Raw genomic sequence first — 16,986 nt, 5'->3', positions numbered from 1 at the left:
TCAGTCTGTGTTGAATGAATGTATACATTATGCAAGTTTCACTTTTTGATGATATTCAAATCAACTTTTTGATGATAAACTTTTTGATGATATTCAAATTTTATGACCAGCACCTGTACTGTCTCATATACCACAGCTCCATGAGAGGTGTGGTGATGACATGATTTTGGAGGTGTGGCTAAATCCTGTAACGAACAGTGGGCAAGGAGGAAGCTCTCATCTAGAGCACCCAGTTAAATTGGGTTCTGAAGCATTTTGTGTGGTGGTTGCAAAAAAGTGTGTTTATTTTATTATCATCCTATATCAGAACATGTATTTATTTTGACATTTCATTGTTATATTATGCTAATGTTTGTGTGGTGGGCCAAAGGTTACAACCACAGTATACAGATGATGATAGTATAGAAGCTTCCAGACCACACAAAATCAATTGTTGAAAACAGTAATATTTGGTTTAGCACCAGCCTGCCAATGGCTAAACTCTGCTTTCATTTTCCTGGTCATATTGGAGAGAAACAATGTGGATGCTTTTTCTACTTCTTCTTACATCTGTCATACTCATTTGACCACTCTGTTGTTACACAACATTTTCCTGATCCACAAGTAAGTGAAATTCAACACTACTGTTGTTTGCTCCTTGGGGTTTAAGGCCGGGTGTCTCTGTAAAGCACTTTGTGACAACTGCTGTTGTAAAAAGGGCTTTATAAATACATTTGATTGATTGATTGATAAGATGCAAATTAGATTAAATCGACTTTGCGGTTTCAGATAAACACAACAGAAACCCTCAAATCTCATTTAGTCTCCACGTGGAGTCAATCATTCAAAAGGGGTCACATTAAGATCCCAGATCTGCAACAAATCTTTCTTGCTTTTATACCACTTGGACTTGAGGGTCAAACTAACACTCAAATGAATCCCAACCCCTGTCGTTATGTACAGTATGCTGGGTTCTTTGAAATGATCCAGTGTTGTCTCTTTTTCCTCATTTACCATGTACAATAAACATTTCTTCACAGAGATACGAGTTGATAGTAGGGGGACTTTTCCAGACTTAGAACCAAGCCACATTGTTGCAAGTCACAATTAAGTTTCAAGTCTTAACCTCCATGTCTCAAGTCAAGTCCTAAGTGTAATGATGGGCAATTCTGTAGTAAGCCCCAAGTTTAGGGTGACCACATTTTCAAATCCCAAAATCAGGACCCTTGTGTAAACGCATGTTAATGTACGCGCACATGTATGCGCTTTTGCACACGTTGGTCATCATGCGTGCTTGTGGTTGGTGGAACGAAGGGCTTTGATGAGAATTGTTGCTTTGCTCTGCAGTTCTACACAGTTGTTTGTTTGGCTCCCACTCATACGTGGAAACATTACAGTATTATTATAATTGTGGTGAAAAGCGGGACAATTTGGTAGTGAATGTCGGAAACAGGACATTATAGTGTTTTACAGATATTTGTCGGGACCTGGGACACCCAGCTTGAAACCGGGACGTCTGGTCACCCTACCCAAGTTCCACATTTCAGATGGAGTCACAAGCCCCTAATTTTTACTTTCATGTCATCAAGTCATTATGTTAAGAAACGTTGTGTTATATGATGTAGATGATCAAATCTGTTTTTGTTGTTACATTTTTGAATTAGCTGATAGGAACCTAATGTTATTCAGAAGGTTGTCTTTATGTATTTATTTCTTGTCATATATATGTTTTTAATAGAAAGCCTATTTAAGGATGTCATAAACTAATAACTAAAATGCTAGGGAGAGCCATTGCATGCTAGTAAATTCGAGATAATACCAGAAATATATAGTTTAAAAAATTAGGAGATGCCGTAGGAATCTCATAGGATAATGATAATTAAGGAACGTACTATATAACCTTCCATGAATCAAGCTGCCACTTAACTAATTACCAGGAAATTCCTTGAATAGAATTCAGTTTCCCATCTCCCCGTTTCGCTAACGTTATTTTAACAGTATCTCATTCTGACATTTACACACGTTCCCTAGCTAGACAGGCAAAGCATTTTCCTCCGCAAATCCTCAAATCCAAATGGAACTATTACCAGAACCCATCCAGATGCCATGATAGCGAGTTCTCAATCACGTCCGAATTGATGACCTAACGCTGACAGCTGAATGCTAGGTCTAGTTTGAGGGACATTGAGAAAAGTGAAACTAGTGAAGTCTTGTTGTTTTATCCCGCCCACACTCACCCAATGGGTGCATGTTGAGCACTTGGAACACTAGGTCCCTGAGCGTTGGGCACCGCGAGCAGACAGAGATGAGAGAGGATGCGAGGAAGGTGCTGGGAAGTCCCTCGAGTCATACAGCTCAAGTCCAAGTTAAGTGGCATAGGCATCAATTCAAAGTCAAGTTGCAAGTGTTTTCTCTTTTTATCAAGTCAAGTCTCAAGTCGCAAAAATATGTGACTCGAGTCGCACTCGAATCGAAATCATGTGACTAGAGTCTACTTCTCTGGTCTTTTCAATGGATTGGTGCAGTCTACTTCTCTGGTCTTTTCAATGGATTGGTGCAGGCAGTATACCAAACTTATTCAGGCTTATCTGTTAAAGGAGCTCAAACAATACATTGTCACATTTTATTGACCCAGTTCTATTGATTTCAATACAATATGAATGCAGTGATTTATTCTGCCTGCTTTTGATTACAGTTAATCACTTCTATTATGGAATGTCAATATTGGTGTTCTATTTTAACAAAATGCACGTGAACACAGTTGTGACACGTAGGGCAGTCATACATTCTTATGTCTTGGGCCTATTTCAGCATACTGATTTCAGATTTGGACCATTGACCCAATGTTTCAGATTTGGACCTTTGACCCAGTGTTTCAGATTTTGACCTTTGACCCAGTGTTTTGACACTCGGTTATACATTAATTATCAGCGATACGAAGATACAGAAACTGCCTCCTTTTATGGTATGATTAAACAGGATTCTTCTTAAAGTTGCAGTCTAGGGCACCTTTTTGGGGGTCTGTTTTGACTCGAAAACGCTACTTTTACAACCAGAGGCCAAACATTCCAGTATCCTGGATATTTAATCAGTTGTGTTCTGTGATTTATGGTGTACAGCTTCTACCAACAAAACACAATCTAGCGCTCTGGTACACTAAAAACGAACCAATCCTTTTTGTGTCTTACTGAAATGGAATAGAGTCTCTTGCTGTTTATATAAAGACTTTTACATTGACATGCATGACCACCAATAGCACTCATACAGCTGACAGAGAAGCCTGGTTTGATGCTGATGGTAGTTGTTTTTCCTGGGTAAAAGCCAGAAATGTTTGTTCTAGGGGAGGCCAGGAGGAAGTGCTTGTCTTGGTAGTTGGCTGCCCATTTGGCTGCTACAAGAAGCCTACATTCACTTGGCCAGCCACTCGTGTCACACCTGAACAGCCTTGGTTATCGGTGTAGTCGTGTGATTCCGGCATTTGGGAGGCTCTAGACTGCAGGCCTTTCTAAAACCAAAGCAACGAGTGAGATACTGTTCTGTGTCAGTGGCCATGGGCAGCCTGGCCATACGGGGAAGACATAAGTGTAATGATATCCAACACCTAGAAACTTTTAGAATCTTCTGGATTTTAATGTGATCTGTGCATTCTACTAAAGTATTTCAAATGCGTGTGGGTGCATGTGTCTGCATTCTCTGTCTGAGGAGATAAAGCGGGCCAATTTCCACCACAGCCTCTCCTCCAAATCAGTATGCAAATCCTCCAGAGGCAGAAAACCGGGAGAGGTAAAGGGAGGGATGGGAGGTGAGAGAGGGAGGAAGAGAGACGGAAGGAGATGGGGAGGGGGGAAAAAGACAATACGATATAGAGACAGGTCTATTCATCAGTCACAGTGACGACGGTCACCGAGAAAAAGTAGAATTGTGTATGAGTGAGGGAGTAGAGAGTAGTGTGTTTGAGTAAGGGAGGAGTGTTTGAGTGACGAAAAAAAGAGGTGTGTGCTTGAGTGAGGAGAGAGGAGTGTGTTTGTGTGAGGGAGGGGAAGGAGTGTGTTTGTGTGGGGGAGGGGAAGGAGTGTGTTTGTGTGGGGGAGGGGAAGGAGTGTGTTTGTGTGGGGGAGGGGAAGGAGTGTGTTTGTGTGGGTGAGGGGAAGGAGTGTGTTTGTGTGAGGGAGGGAAGATAACTGTATTTGTGTGAGGCTAGGGTGAGGTCAATGTTTGTGTGAGGGAGGGAGGGAGGGAGGGAGAGAGTTTGTGTGAGGGAGGGAGAGGAGAGTGTTTGTGTGAGGGAGAGGAGCGGAGAGTGTTTGTGTGAGGAAGAGGAGAGTTTGTGTGAGGGAGGGAGAGGAGAGTGTTTGTGTGAGGGAGGGTGAGGAGAGACTTTGTGTGAAGGGGGGGGTGTGTTTGTGTGAGGGAGGGGGAGGAGAGTGTTTGTGTGAGGGAGGGAAGATAAGTGTATTTGTGTGAGGCTAGGGTGAGGTCAATGTGTGAGGGAGGGAGGGAGGGAGAGGAGAGTGTTTGTGTGAGTGGGGGGGGGGGGTGTTTGTGTGAGGGAGAGGAGAGTTTGTGTGAGGGAGGGAGAGGAGAGTGTTTGTGTGAGGGAGGGTGAGGAGAGAATTTGTGTGAGGGAGGGTGAGGAGAGAGTTTGTGTGAGGGAGGGTGAGGAGAGAGTTTGTGTGAGGGAGGGTGAGGAGAGAGTTTGTGTGAGGGAGAGGAGCAGAGAGTGTTTGTGTGAGGAAGGGTGAGGAGAGAGTTTGTGTGAAGGAGGGGGAGGAGAGTGTTTGTGTGAGGGAGGGGGAGGAGAGAGTTTGTGTGAGGGAGGGTGAGGAGAGAGTTTGTGTGAGGGAGGGTGAGGAGAGAGTTTGTGTGAGGGAGAGGAGCAGAGAGTGTTTGTGTGAGGAAGGGTGAGGAGAGAGTTTGTGTGAAGGAGGGGGAGGAGAGTGTTTGTGTGAGGGAGGGGGAGGAGAGAGTTTGTGTGAGGGAGGGTGAGGAGAGTAGGACGTAAAATAGATGGAGGAGAGTAGCAACTGTCCTGGGTGATAAGGAGCTCCAACAGGGACATCCACTTCAGTCAACAGAAAGACAAGAAAACAACACGACAGCAAAACACCTGCTCTGCTCCCTGTTCTGGAGGATGTTATCAACACTGTGAAACACAGCCTCGCTGACTGACTGACTGTGTGTGTGTGTGTGCGCGCGCGTCTCACTGACTGTGTGACCTGGGTATAATGACAATCTCTTGCTAGATAGCATGAGTCCCGTTTCAAGTGGTCAGTGCAGACTCACGTGATCGTGTCGATCATGTCCAAGCCCATCTCCACACAGCAGTGGGCGTGGTCAGCCTTGGGCTGGGTCAGACCTGACACACAGTAGTAACAGTCCCCCAGGATCTTAATACGTCTGCAGTGGTTCTCCTAAAGAGAGGGGCGGGGGAGGAGGACCAAGAGAGACAGAGCATTGGATATATGGGGAGGAGGACCAAGAAAGACAGAGCATTGGATATATGGGGAGGAAGACCAAGAGAGACAGAGCATTGGATATAGGGGGAGGAAGACCATGAGAGACAGAGCATTGGATATATGGGGAGGAGGACCAAGAGAGACAGAGCATTGGATATATGGGGAGGAAGACCAAGAGAGACAGAGCATTGGATATATGGGGAGGAAGACCAAGAGAGACAGAGCATTGGATATATGGGGAGGAAGACCAAGAGAGACAGAGCATTGGATATATGGGGAGGAAGACCAAGAGAGACAGAGCATTGGATATATGGGGAGGAGGACCAAGAGAGACAGAGCATTGGATATATGGGGAGGAAGACCAAGAGAGACAGAACGCTGGAAATATGGGGAGGAAGACCAAGAGAGACAGAACACTGGAAATATGGGGAGGAAGACCACGAGACGGCGGGAGGGAGGGGTTTTCAGAATGCCTTGCCTAAACAAGTCTAGGGAAGTACAAAGACGTTTCTAAAAATCACAGTGCTTCCATGATAGTTCACAAATAACACTGTCTTCTAGAGAATGCACAGGTTTAATTAGTGTACAGTTCAGTTTATTTTAGTCTGACACTCTAAACATGAATTAATAGAGTTGCTGTCTATATGAATGTGCGTGTGTTCCAACTCAGTTGCTTTGACATGGTCTTGAAGTAGAATCCCTCCCCCACATTCCCACTGAGACGAGCTATTTGTCACAGAGCACAAATTTACCAGCATCAAATAAACACACACGTACGCACTGAGGTGCAAACACACAGATGATTGTGCAGAATCGCAACAACACACACACAAAAACACAACTACTGTACACACACACAAAACACAGACATATGGCTTCATGAAAGCAGGTACGCAAATCTGCAGAAAAGAGAACTGGGATAGCCTGCAGGCACCCATCTTACACACAAGCAATGAATGGCAACTGCAGTGTGAGGAAAAGAGAGGAGAGGAAAAGAGAGGAGAGGAAAAGAGATGCTCCAGTTTTCCGCTCACAGGAGCAGAAGAATTCCGGCGTGGGAGGAAGAATATGAGAAATCACAACCTGGATCATTATCTCAGTGCAAGTGTGTGTGTGTGTGTGTGTGTCACGTATAAAAGTCAGACAGGCTTAGCGGCTGTGACAGACACGCTTAGAGACTGAAATTCTCCTGGCCTAACGGCCAAACACGACAGGGACTACATCTCAATTAGACCACAGCTGCTACAACACACACTCTCACTCTCACTAACACAAACTCACACTCACAGACTTAAAAAAAAAGATCTACTCTGTTATATAAATATCCATAACTTATTGAAGGATGAACAGGCTGATAATGCACGTATGTAGTCCACATATATCATACATGCCTTTTTCAATAAAACCAATATCTGGGCTTATTCTATTACTAATAGTTGTACCTGACCTGACTCTATATGGCTCCATTTAAATGTTCCATTCCTTTTATCCTCTGCACTTTATTGTTTTAAGGTGATCAGCAGGGAATATCAACCTGACAGATGGGTCCAATACGAGACAGGGTTATTGTCTTTCTGAGACTTGAAGCTTGAATCCCAGTTGCTTTACAAACACAAGCCTCATTTTAATTTCATTCATTTTAGAGTAGAAAAGTTCAAACTGACTTTCTCTCAGGGGTTCTACGAAGAACTTGCATGCCAAGCGTGGTGAAGGGCAAATAAATAAACATGACTATGACAGTAACAGCAGCCTACATTTAGTAAAAGCTGGGGAATGCAGGTGAATGTTGTCATTCCTATCTCAACCTCTCTTCAGGTACACTGCCACGCCCTGTGTTCCCTATTCTGGCCATCAGTGTTGTAGATCATGATGTTTCACTCTGGGCCCCAACTGCTGAGAACACTGCAGGGCTAAAAATCCTGAAATAAGTACGCCACTTATCCTTATACTGATCCCTCAAACCTCTACCTCTCACTAATCCCAAACATGCCACTGTGTATTTATATATTCCTAACCATGACTTGGATAAGGCATAGTAACCAGTTCTGGTCACAGAGTGGTTGCAGTCAGAGACCATTTAGGTCCTGTGCATGGCAAAGTGGGGAGGAATGCTCTCATTGATTACTGTGTTCTTGTTGAATCTTGTGGTACCGTGTCCCTGACCAAAAGTTCACCTGGTTGTCCAGCTAATCGGGATTCTGCCTGACGACTCAGCCCACTTGTATTTATTGACTCTTACAGGCCTTGGATGGACACAACTTACCAAGGTATGGATTGGGTGGATGGCCTGGCAGAAATTCTGATGAAATTGAGGACCAACCAGACGCTAAACAACCAGTAAAATATTTTATGTTGTAATTCTGTTTTTTATATATGAAATGCATGTAACATAGACTAATTTTGGGTCATGACTTTTCCTTAGAAACTAACATCAGCAACACTGTCAGAATTTAGCATCACCAAGTTTGAATACTAACTCAGTCGGAAATTACATCTATTAGACACTAGTACCTATTGTCAAGTGTGATTATTTACATTAGTGATGAAATTATCTTAAAATGCTTTATACTCTATATCACCTGAGATGTATATAATTATAAACTGGGTTGTTCACATACTAAATGTTGATTATCTACAAGATCCATTATTCGTTAGTAACAGGTTAATAATAACACATGAAGTTTCTGGTGTACAGCCAACATACAACAGCCAGGAAATGAATCCAGGCACTCTGCATCACGTTGTGCCTTAGAGCAGACCTCCACGGCACATGTTCTGGTGCGATCATCCAGCCCACAAATTTCTAGCTCTCCCAACTCCCTCTGCTAGCATTAACTCACAGTGTACACTGTCTGAAACAAGAAACCAGGCAAGCCTAGTTCAGCCGGACTGCAACAGAACGTATTGCCTTCTTGAGGTTCGAACCCGGGTCGCCCACGGGAAAGGCTGTGTCGTTAACCACGACACCACAGAGCTCTATGTTCAATGGGTGTCAGTATAGCGTCTTGTGTCTATGAGCAAATCCTCTATTGCCACTGGCCGTTTTTACAGCTATTTGGCCATTTGTGAATGAAATTGATACAGTTAAACTGACTAACGTTTCTTACTAAGTTTACCTCTACCACAAATAGCGTATATGAACTGTTAGCTCTTGCCACTGGCCGTTTGAACAGCTTATTAGTAATAGGCTTTACCAGTATCTACTAAATTACTGGAATAGTAATTGAGCAATTGCTAGCGAGTCTGCCAAAGCTATTTCATTTCATGGCATAAGAATGTATTTTGTTCTTTCATGGCATAACAACTTACTTTTTTCTTTCATTCGTGAATGACATTGATGCAATAACTATCAAAAAAGGTGACAATAAGAAACTTTTTCATCAAGTGAAACAGTGAGAGAATCGTGGAATTAAAATAAATGTTGTTGTTCACAATAGATTTGAACTTGAGCCTTCCACAAGAGAGGCGCTGTCTTTAACCATAACGCCACGGCATTACGCATTTCACCAGTCGCTAAACACTATTGAGCATTTTAAAATGACTAACGTTTCTTATTAAGTTTACTTCCACAACAAGTAGCGTCTATGAACTGTTAACTTTTGCCACTGGCCATTTGAACAACTTATTTGCCAGTAATAGGCTTACTGGGATCTAACGTCTTAGGAATAATCATAAGAATTGAGCAATTTCTAGCGAGACTGAATACGAAAATATCCATGCGAGAAACAGTTGCAATATAACCGTATACAGTGTTCGTTAAGGCTCACTGTAACGTAACTATTGTAGCCTTTGTTGTGGCCTGCAAATGCGTTTGTCTATCATGAACCAAAATCCATGCAAGGATGTGTACTTGGAAAATCCACCAGAAATAGTCGCACTATAATCGTAAACTGTTTTATTTCAGGCTTACTATAATGAAGACACTGGAAGTTTTCGTCTATACGGAATCATTCATAATGTGTACTTTGCTTTGCCTGCGAGTTGATACGAACTCAGGACCTATAGTCTGCAGGTCCACGTCTCTAACCACTACGATATTTAACAAGGGGCAGTCCGTCAGTCAATCAGTCACTCAGTCACTCAGTCAGTTAGAGACCACTTATGGCAAAAACTGAATGCAAAAATAGTATTCAGGAAAAAAAAGCTGAGATCTCTAACAAACCTATAGCTGTGCCGGCCTAGACTTTGTCACTACGCATGGTGGGGTGTGCATTTCATACTTTGGATCCTTTACTTATCCTAATGTTTCCTTTTATTTTGGCAGGTAAGTGTGATACTACATCTCTTTCTTCTAAGACTCTTAAATTCAATCAACTCCCTTCCTCCCTATACAGTATATGTTCTCTCTCTCTTTCTTAAGACAGGACTGATTACTGACACTCTGTCAGACACAAGACTATATACATGATGTAACCTTGTGTGTGTGTGTGTGTGTATACAGTGGGGAGAACAAGTATTTGATACACTGCCGATTTTGAAGGTTTTCCTACTTACAAAGCATGTAGAGGTCTGTAATTTTTTATCATAGGTACATTTCAACTGTGAGAGACGGAATCTAAAACAAAAATTCAGAAAATCACATTGTATGATTTTTAAATAATTTATTTGCATTTTATTGCATGACATAAGTATTTGATCACCTACCAACCTGTAAGAATTCCGTCTCTCACAGACCTGTTCGTTTTTCTTTAAGAAGCCCTCCTGTTCTCCACTCATTACCTGTATTAACTGCACCTGTTTGAACTCATTACCTGTATAAAAGGTAACGAATTCAAACACACTCAATCAAACAGACTCCAACCTCTCCACAATGGCCAAGACCAGAGAGCTGTGTAAGGACATCAGGGATACAATTGTAGACCTGCACAGGCTGGGATGGGCTACAGGACAATAGGCAAGCAGCTTGGTGAGAAGGCAACAACTGTTGGGGCAATTGTTAGAAAATGGAAGAAGTTCAAGTTGACGGTCAATCTCCCTCGGTCTGGGGATCCATGCAAGATCTCACCTCGTGGGGCATCAATGATCATGAGGAAGGTGAGGGATCCGCCCAGAACTACACGGCAGGACCTGGTCAATGACCTGAAGAGAGCTGGGACCAAAGCAACCATTATTAACACACTACGCGTCATGGATGAAAATCCTGCAGCGCACGCAAGGTCCCCCTGCTCAAGCCAGCGCATGTCCAGGCCCGTCTGTAGTTTGCCAATGACCATCTGGATGACCCAGAGGAGGAATGGGAGAAGGTAATGTGGTCTGATGAGAACAAAATTGAGCTTTTTGGTCTAAACTCCACTCGCCGTGTTTGGAGGAAGAAGAAGGATGAGTACAACCCCAAGAACACCATCCGAACCGTGAAGCATGGAGGTGGAAACATCATTCTTTGGGGATGCTTTTCTGCAAAGGGGACAGGGCGACTGCACCGTATTGAGGGGAGGATGGATGGGGCCAAAGATCTTGGCCAACAACCTCCTTCCCTCAGTAAGAGCATTGAAGAAGGGTCATGGCTGGGTCTTCCAGAATGACAACGACCCGAAAAACACTCAGCCAGGGCAACTAAGGAGTGGCTCCGTAAGAAGCATCTCAAGGTCCTGGAGTGGCCTAGCCAGTCTCCAGACCTGAACCCAATAGAAAATATTTGGAGGGAGCTGAAAGTCCATATTGCCCAGTGACAGCCCCGAAACCTGAAGGATCTGGGGAATGTCTGTAGGAGGAGTGGAGGAGTGGGCCAAAATCCCTGCTGCAGTGTGTGCAAACCTGGTCAAGAACTACAGGAAAAGTATCATCTCTGTAAGCGTGTCCAGAGATCTTTGAAATTTGTTTTTACAGTTAAACAACAAATAGGAAAATGTCTACAGTTGTAGACACATTTACATGGCTTATGCAATGTTACTACGATATCAATGGCAGCCCACTGGAGGTCAGTGTCTCTGCTGTGCCTGGTCAGTCTTCAGCCTAGATTACTCCAAGTTTAGATGGCTGGGCAGATTAACATCTATTCTAAAAATGTGCATGGCTATTTGTCAGCTAACAAACGACTGACATAACCATTGAAAAACTGATGATCCACAACCCCAATTTTGTACCTATTGTATTCTATTATTTATAAAAGCTGGGTTTGGTGGGTTTGAATATTCAGGAGGTTTCAATTATAGTCATATATAATCATAGGCACAATTTAGAAAAGTTAATATGGTTTGTTGCATTGAAAATGGGCTGATATGTTGATTCAATCAATAAGGTTTGGAACTTTGCAATAATGGGTTTTTGAACACTACTGTTTACTGTGTAGACTTGCTCACTTTAAACTCTCCTGAGGAGAGGGTCTAAATGTGATCTAGTGAGAGTTAAATTGAGTCATTTCATAGCTTGACTACATTGAGACACAATCATTTGATTTGTTTGAATACTTGAACAGATTTAAAATAAACAAATCTAGCTCAATTCCAGCCTTGACGGTCAAACTTTTTTCAGTGCAAAAATGCAAATCCCACAAAACTGAGAAGGATTTTCCTACTTCATTACCTCAGGAAATGTATCGATTGGCAGGCTGGTCTCAGGCCACAGGGAGAGGGAGAAAGGGCAAGATAAAAAGGTCAAGGAGGAAAGGAAATTAGCAAGTGACAGAGATGGAAGAATAATCTGATAGAAGACAATTGGAGAAGGAGATATGGAGATATGAAAAATTATTCTAAAGAGAGGGGCACAGAACAAGTACAGACAGAAATACAGTTGGAGGAAATTAAGGAGGCATGCTTGCGTGTGCGCATTGGTGTGGGAGTGTATTTGCATATTGTATTTGTGTGTGACAGACAGAGAGAACGATGGAGACAGTGTAATGTATGGTGTAGATTCTGGGTGTAGTTCAGTAAGCCTATCTAAAGCTGTGGGCTGGGAAATCAGATTAAGAGTGTGATACACTATCTACTGCCAGACTACTGTAATCATATTAATACTGCATGTGTCAAGGATAACAGCTTCCCACTACACCCTACCTTCACACACACACACACACACACACCCTACCTACACACACAAAGTACTTCCAAACATACACACACACACACACACACAGTACATCCAAACATACACACAAACACCCATACACACAAACACACACACTTACAGTACATACAAACATACATACAATTAAACCCGCATCACCCAGCTCTCTCCCACTTCACCCCACAAACCTAGAAGAGAGACACGAAAGGTCTGAGCAAAGGGTGGGGCCTTGGCCGACACACACACACACAGGCACACACACGTGCAGACGCAGACACTCACAGACCCACAGACATGCAGACAGATACACTCAGGTTGGGAGGGACTCACTGTGGCCAGTTCGTCAAACTTTCCAAAGAGTTCATTCAGCAGTTTGACCAGTTCCTGGGCCGTGCACTGAGACGCCAGGCTGGTGAACCCTACGATGTCTGCAAACAGGATACTGGGAGGAGACAGAGAGAAACAGATGGGAGATTCAACTTGGAAATATACAAATTAGAACATATTACAAAACACTGATGACCTAAAAATGTCTAGTCAAATCCCAAGGGCCCTGTGTTTACTTTTTAGTGTACAGTCAAGTTGACAAGTCTGAAGCTAGATTGAAGAATGTGAACACACTTTCTCGTTGCTTAAGAAACACGAGATTGGACTTGCTCCCAGTCTAATATATAGGGATGAAAGAAAGAGAACATCAAATGAATTTAGCCAGACAGTGTTGGTTTAGTTATAACAGTATGTTAAAAGCTACTCATCCCCTAAGCTGTTTGTCCACAACACAGATGGTTAGTACAACAAGGTGTTATAGATGTGTGCTTGTGTGTATGTGCTCTCGCTACACTATTAGAAATGCTGGTGACTTTGGGCAGATTGGCCGCCTGGCAATCCTGGCAAATCCAAAGGGAGGGAAAATACTTGGCTGCTCCCCACCGCAAAAAAAAAGATGTGTAATTCGTATATGACTTTATTGTTTTGAAACGTTGGCATTTGGGAGTATTTTAATTACATTATAATAATCCATATTAAGCAACCTCCATTCAAAGACGTGTCAGCCTGATCATCTGATTGGATGAGCTGAGGTTGCTCAAATTCATGTTCAAAACCAAATGCAGATCAAAGAGAGTGGGACACGGTGTGATGACAAAACCTCTCCGTTCACCATCAGAAAGAATTGGAAAGGTGGTGCCAAATAAGTTTGAGAAAACAGAGGTGCCGTAATCATAGGTTGAGGAAAACAGAGAAAAGATGTCTCAAGTCACACAGGCCATGTGGCAGCAGCTGCACGTTAGCCTGTTTACAGGGTTTCATTGTGTTGAACAGAAAAAGGCTTAAGGTAATAAGAGAATGGGTTATTTGGGGGTGGATATAGACTAGGCTACTGGTAAGTTCTTTCGGCATTGTCCCACAAAAAAAATTCCCATCTGCCAACTATACAGTGCTTTATCATGTGTTACAATAAAGCATTGTATGAACGCATGCATTGCAAATAATATTTGCATGACATGGGTAAACATACACTCACCTAAAGGATTCTTAAGAACACCATACTAATACTGTGTTTGACCCCCTTTCACCTTCAGAACTGCCTTAATTCTACGTGGCATTGATTCAACAAGGCGCTGAAAGCATTCTTTAGAAATGTTGGCCCATATTGATAGGATAACATCTTGCAGTTGATGGAGATTTGTAGGATGCACATCCAGGGCACGAAGCCCCCCGTTCCAACACATCCCAAAGATGCTCTATTGGGTTGAGATATGGTGACTGTGGGGGCCATTTCAGTACAGTGAACTCATTATCATGTTCAAGAAACCAATTTGAAATGATTCGAGCTTTGTGACATGGTGCATTATCCAGCTGGAAGTAGCCATCAGAGGATGGGTACATGGTGGTCATAAAGGGATGGACATGGTCAGAAACAATGCTCAGGTAGGCCGTGGCATTTAAACGATGCCCAATTGGCACTAAGGGGCCTAAAGTGTGCCAAGAAAACATCCCCCACACCATTACACCACCACCACCAGCCTGCACAGTGGTAACAAGGCATGATGGATTCATGTTCTCATTCTGTTTACGCCAAATCCTGACTCTACCATCTGAATGTCTCAACAGATATCGAGACTCATCTGACCAGGCAACATTCTTCCAGTCTTCAACAGTCCAATATTGGTGAGCTCGTGCAAATTGTAGCCTCTTTTTCCTATTTGTAGTGGAGTTGAGTGGTTGCTCTTCTAACAGCTTGAATCAGTTGGCTCATTCTCCTCTGACCTCTAGCATCAACAAGGCATTCTCGCCCACAGGACTGCCGCATACTGGATGTTTTTCCCTTTTCACACCATTCTTTGTAAACCCTAGAAATGGTTGTGCGTGAAAATTCCAGTAAGTGAGCAATACTGAAATACTCAGACTGGCCCGTCTGGCACCAACAACCATGCCACACTCAAAATTGCTTGAATCACCTTTCTTTCCCATTCTGACATTCAGTTTGGAGTTAAGGAGATTGTCTTGAACAGGACCACACCCCTAAATGCATTGAAGCAAATGCCATGTGATTGGTTGATTAGATAATTGCATTAATGAGAAATTGAACAGGTGTTCCAAATAATCCTTTAGGTGAGTGTAGATGGCCTGTATATTTTAATAGTTTGTTTGATGTGTAGGCCACATTTTATTTGCTTAAAATTTTCAGGCTATAATGCAATTTCGTAGTTAAGCATTTATTTGGTCTGGCAATATGTATTTTCATTGTCCAATATTTGTAATTCAATTTGATATATTCTGAGTTTGCATCAACTTGCACATTGCCTGCATGCACATTTATATACAGACATGTTGCATCTACAGTCATCTCCTAAAAATGCAAACAAAAAGGTATAATTACTGAACAAAAGTATACAGTTAGGTCCAGAAATAATTGGACACTGACCCAAGTTTTGTTATTTTGGCTGTTTATCAAAATATATTCAAGTTACAGTTAAATAATGAATATGCTTAAAGTGCAGTCCCTCAGCTTTAATTTTTGAAGGCATTCACATCCACATTAGCGGAAGGGTTTAGGAATTACAGCTATGTAACCCCCTATTTTTTAAGGGACCAAAAGTAATTGGACTCAAAAGCTGTTTCATGGACAGGTGTGGGCTATTCCTTTGTTATTTCTTCATCAATTAAGCATGTAAAAGGTCTGGAGTTGATTCCAGGTGTGGCATTTGCATTTGGAAGCTGTTGCTGTGAACCCACAACATGCGGACAAAGGAGCACTCAATGCACGTGAAACAGGCCATACTTAGGCTGCAAAATAATATCCATCAGAGAGATAGCAAGAACATTAGGGGTGACCATATCAACAGTTTGGTACATTCTGAGAAAAAAAAGAACACACTGGTGAGCTCTGCAACACAAAATAGCCTGGACGTCCACAGAAGACAACAGTGGTGGATGATCGTAGGATCCTTTCCATGGTAAAGAAAAACCCCTTCACAACATCCAGCCAAGTGAAGAACACTCTCCATTATCTAAGTCTACCATAAAGAGAAGACTTCACGAGAGCAAATACAGAAGGTTAACCACAAGGTGCAAACCATTCATAAGCTTCAAGATAGAAATTGAATAGGAAGGCCATATTAGACAAACAACATCTAAAAAGCCAGCTCAGTTCTGGAACAGCATTCTTTGGACAGATGAAACTAAGATCAACCCGTACCAGAATGATAGGAAGAAAAAAGTATGGAGAAGGCTTGGAATGGCTCATGATCCGAAGCATACCACATCATCTGTAAAACATGTGGAGGCAGTGTGATGGCATGGGCATGCATGGCTTCTAATGGCACTGGGTCACAAGTGTTCATTGATGATATGACAGAAGACAGAAGCAGACAGATTCATTCTGAAGTGTATATGTTGTCTGCTCAGATTCAGCTAAATTCAGCGAAGTTGATTGGACAGGGCTTCACTTTACAGATGGACACTGACTCACAAAATACTGCGAAAGCAACCCAGTTTTTTTAAGGCAAAGTAATTTAATATTCTGCAAGCGCTGAGTCAATCACCAGATCTCAACCCGATCGACCATGCCTTTCACCTGCTGAAGACAAAACCTAACGCAGAAAGACCCACAGATTAAAGCTGAAAGTCTGCACTTCAACTGCATCTTCAGTAGTTTAATTTAAAATCCATCGTGGTGGTGTACAGAACAAGAATTATGAAAATTGTGTCGGTGTACAAATATTTCCAGACCTAACTGTATATGGTCTATGATTAAGTGCAGTCTGGCCCAGGGGTGTGAAGGTGAACGGAAAGGCTTGATACTGTCCACCCTTTCTGTCTTGCCAGGTGGGCTCTCATTGTCACTGGGATGCCCTCTCCCTAACGCCATTCGGGGGCAGAGTCACTGGCTTACTGTTGTTTCTCCGTTGCAGCCCTCAAGCATTGGGAGTGAACTCTGGGCAATACTCGGCCCTCAGGGTGGTTATGGTTGGATGGTGTCCCTTTGATTGATGCTTGGCAATGTGGGTGGATTAACTTCCTGCCTGTCGGGCCTCCCCCGGATAGG

The 16,986-nt window shown here is 42.8% G+C and overlaps 1 protein-coding gene across 4 annotated transcripts in view; it reads right to left on the bottom strand.

Moving 5' to 3' along the window:
* Positions 1 to 16,986, bottom strand: part of adcy1a (adenylate cyclase 1a) — an 88,479-nt gene that overhangs the window by 50,915 nt on the left and 20,578 nt on the right. For all 4 annotated transcript variants that reach the window (XM_020049378.2, XM_034293877.1, XM_034293876.1 and 1 more), the window contains exons 4-5: positions 12,768 to 12,879; positions 5,263 to 5,390 (exon numbers count right to left, since the gene is read on the bottom strand). In XM_020049378.2, coding sequence (XP_019904937.2) covers positions 5,263 to 5,390; positions 12,768 to 12,879 — 240 coding nt within the window. The remainder of the gene's footprint in view (positions 1 to 5,262; positions 5,391 to 12,767; positions 12,880 to 16,986) is intronic.

The sequence above is a fragment of the Esox lucius genome, chromosome 8 (genome assembly GCF_011004845.1).
Source record: "Esox lucius isolate fEsoLuc1 chromosome 8, fEsoLuc1.pri, whole genome shotgun sequence".
In the NCBI taxonomy this organism is placed as follows: Eukaryota; Metazoa; Chordata; class Actinopteri; order Esociformes; family Esocidae; genus Esox; species Esox lucius.
The sequence above is the reverse complement of the archived record's forward strand: the minus strand, read 5'-3'. Positions and strand labels throughout refer to the sequence as shown.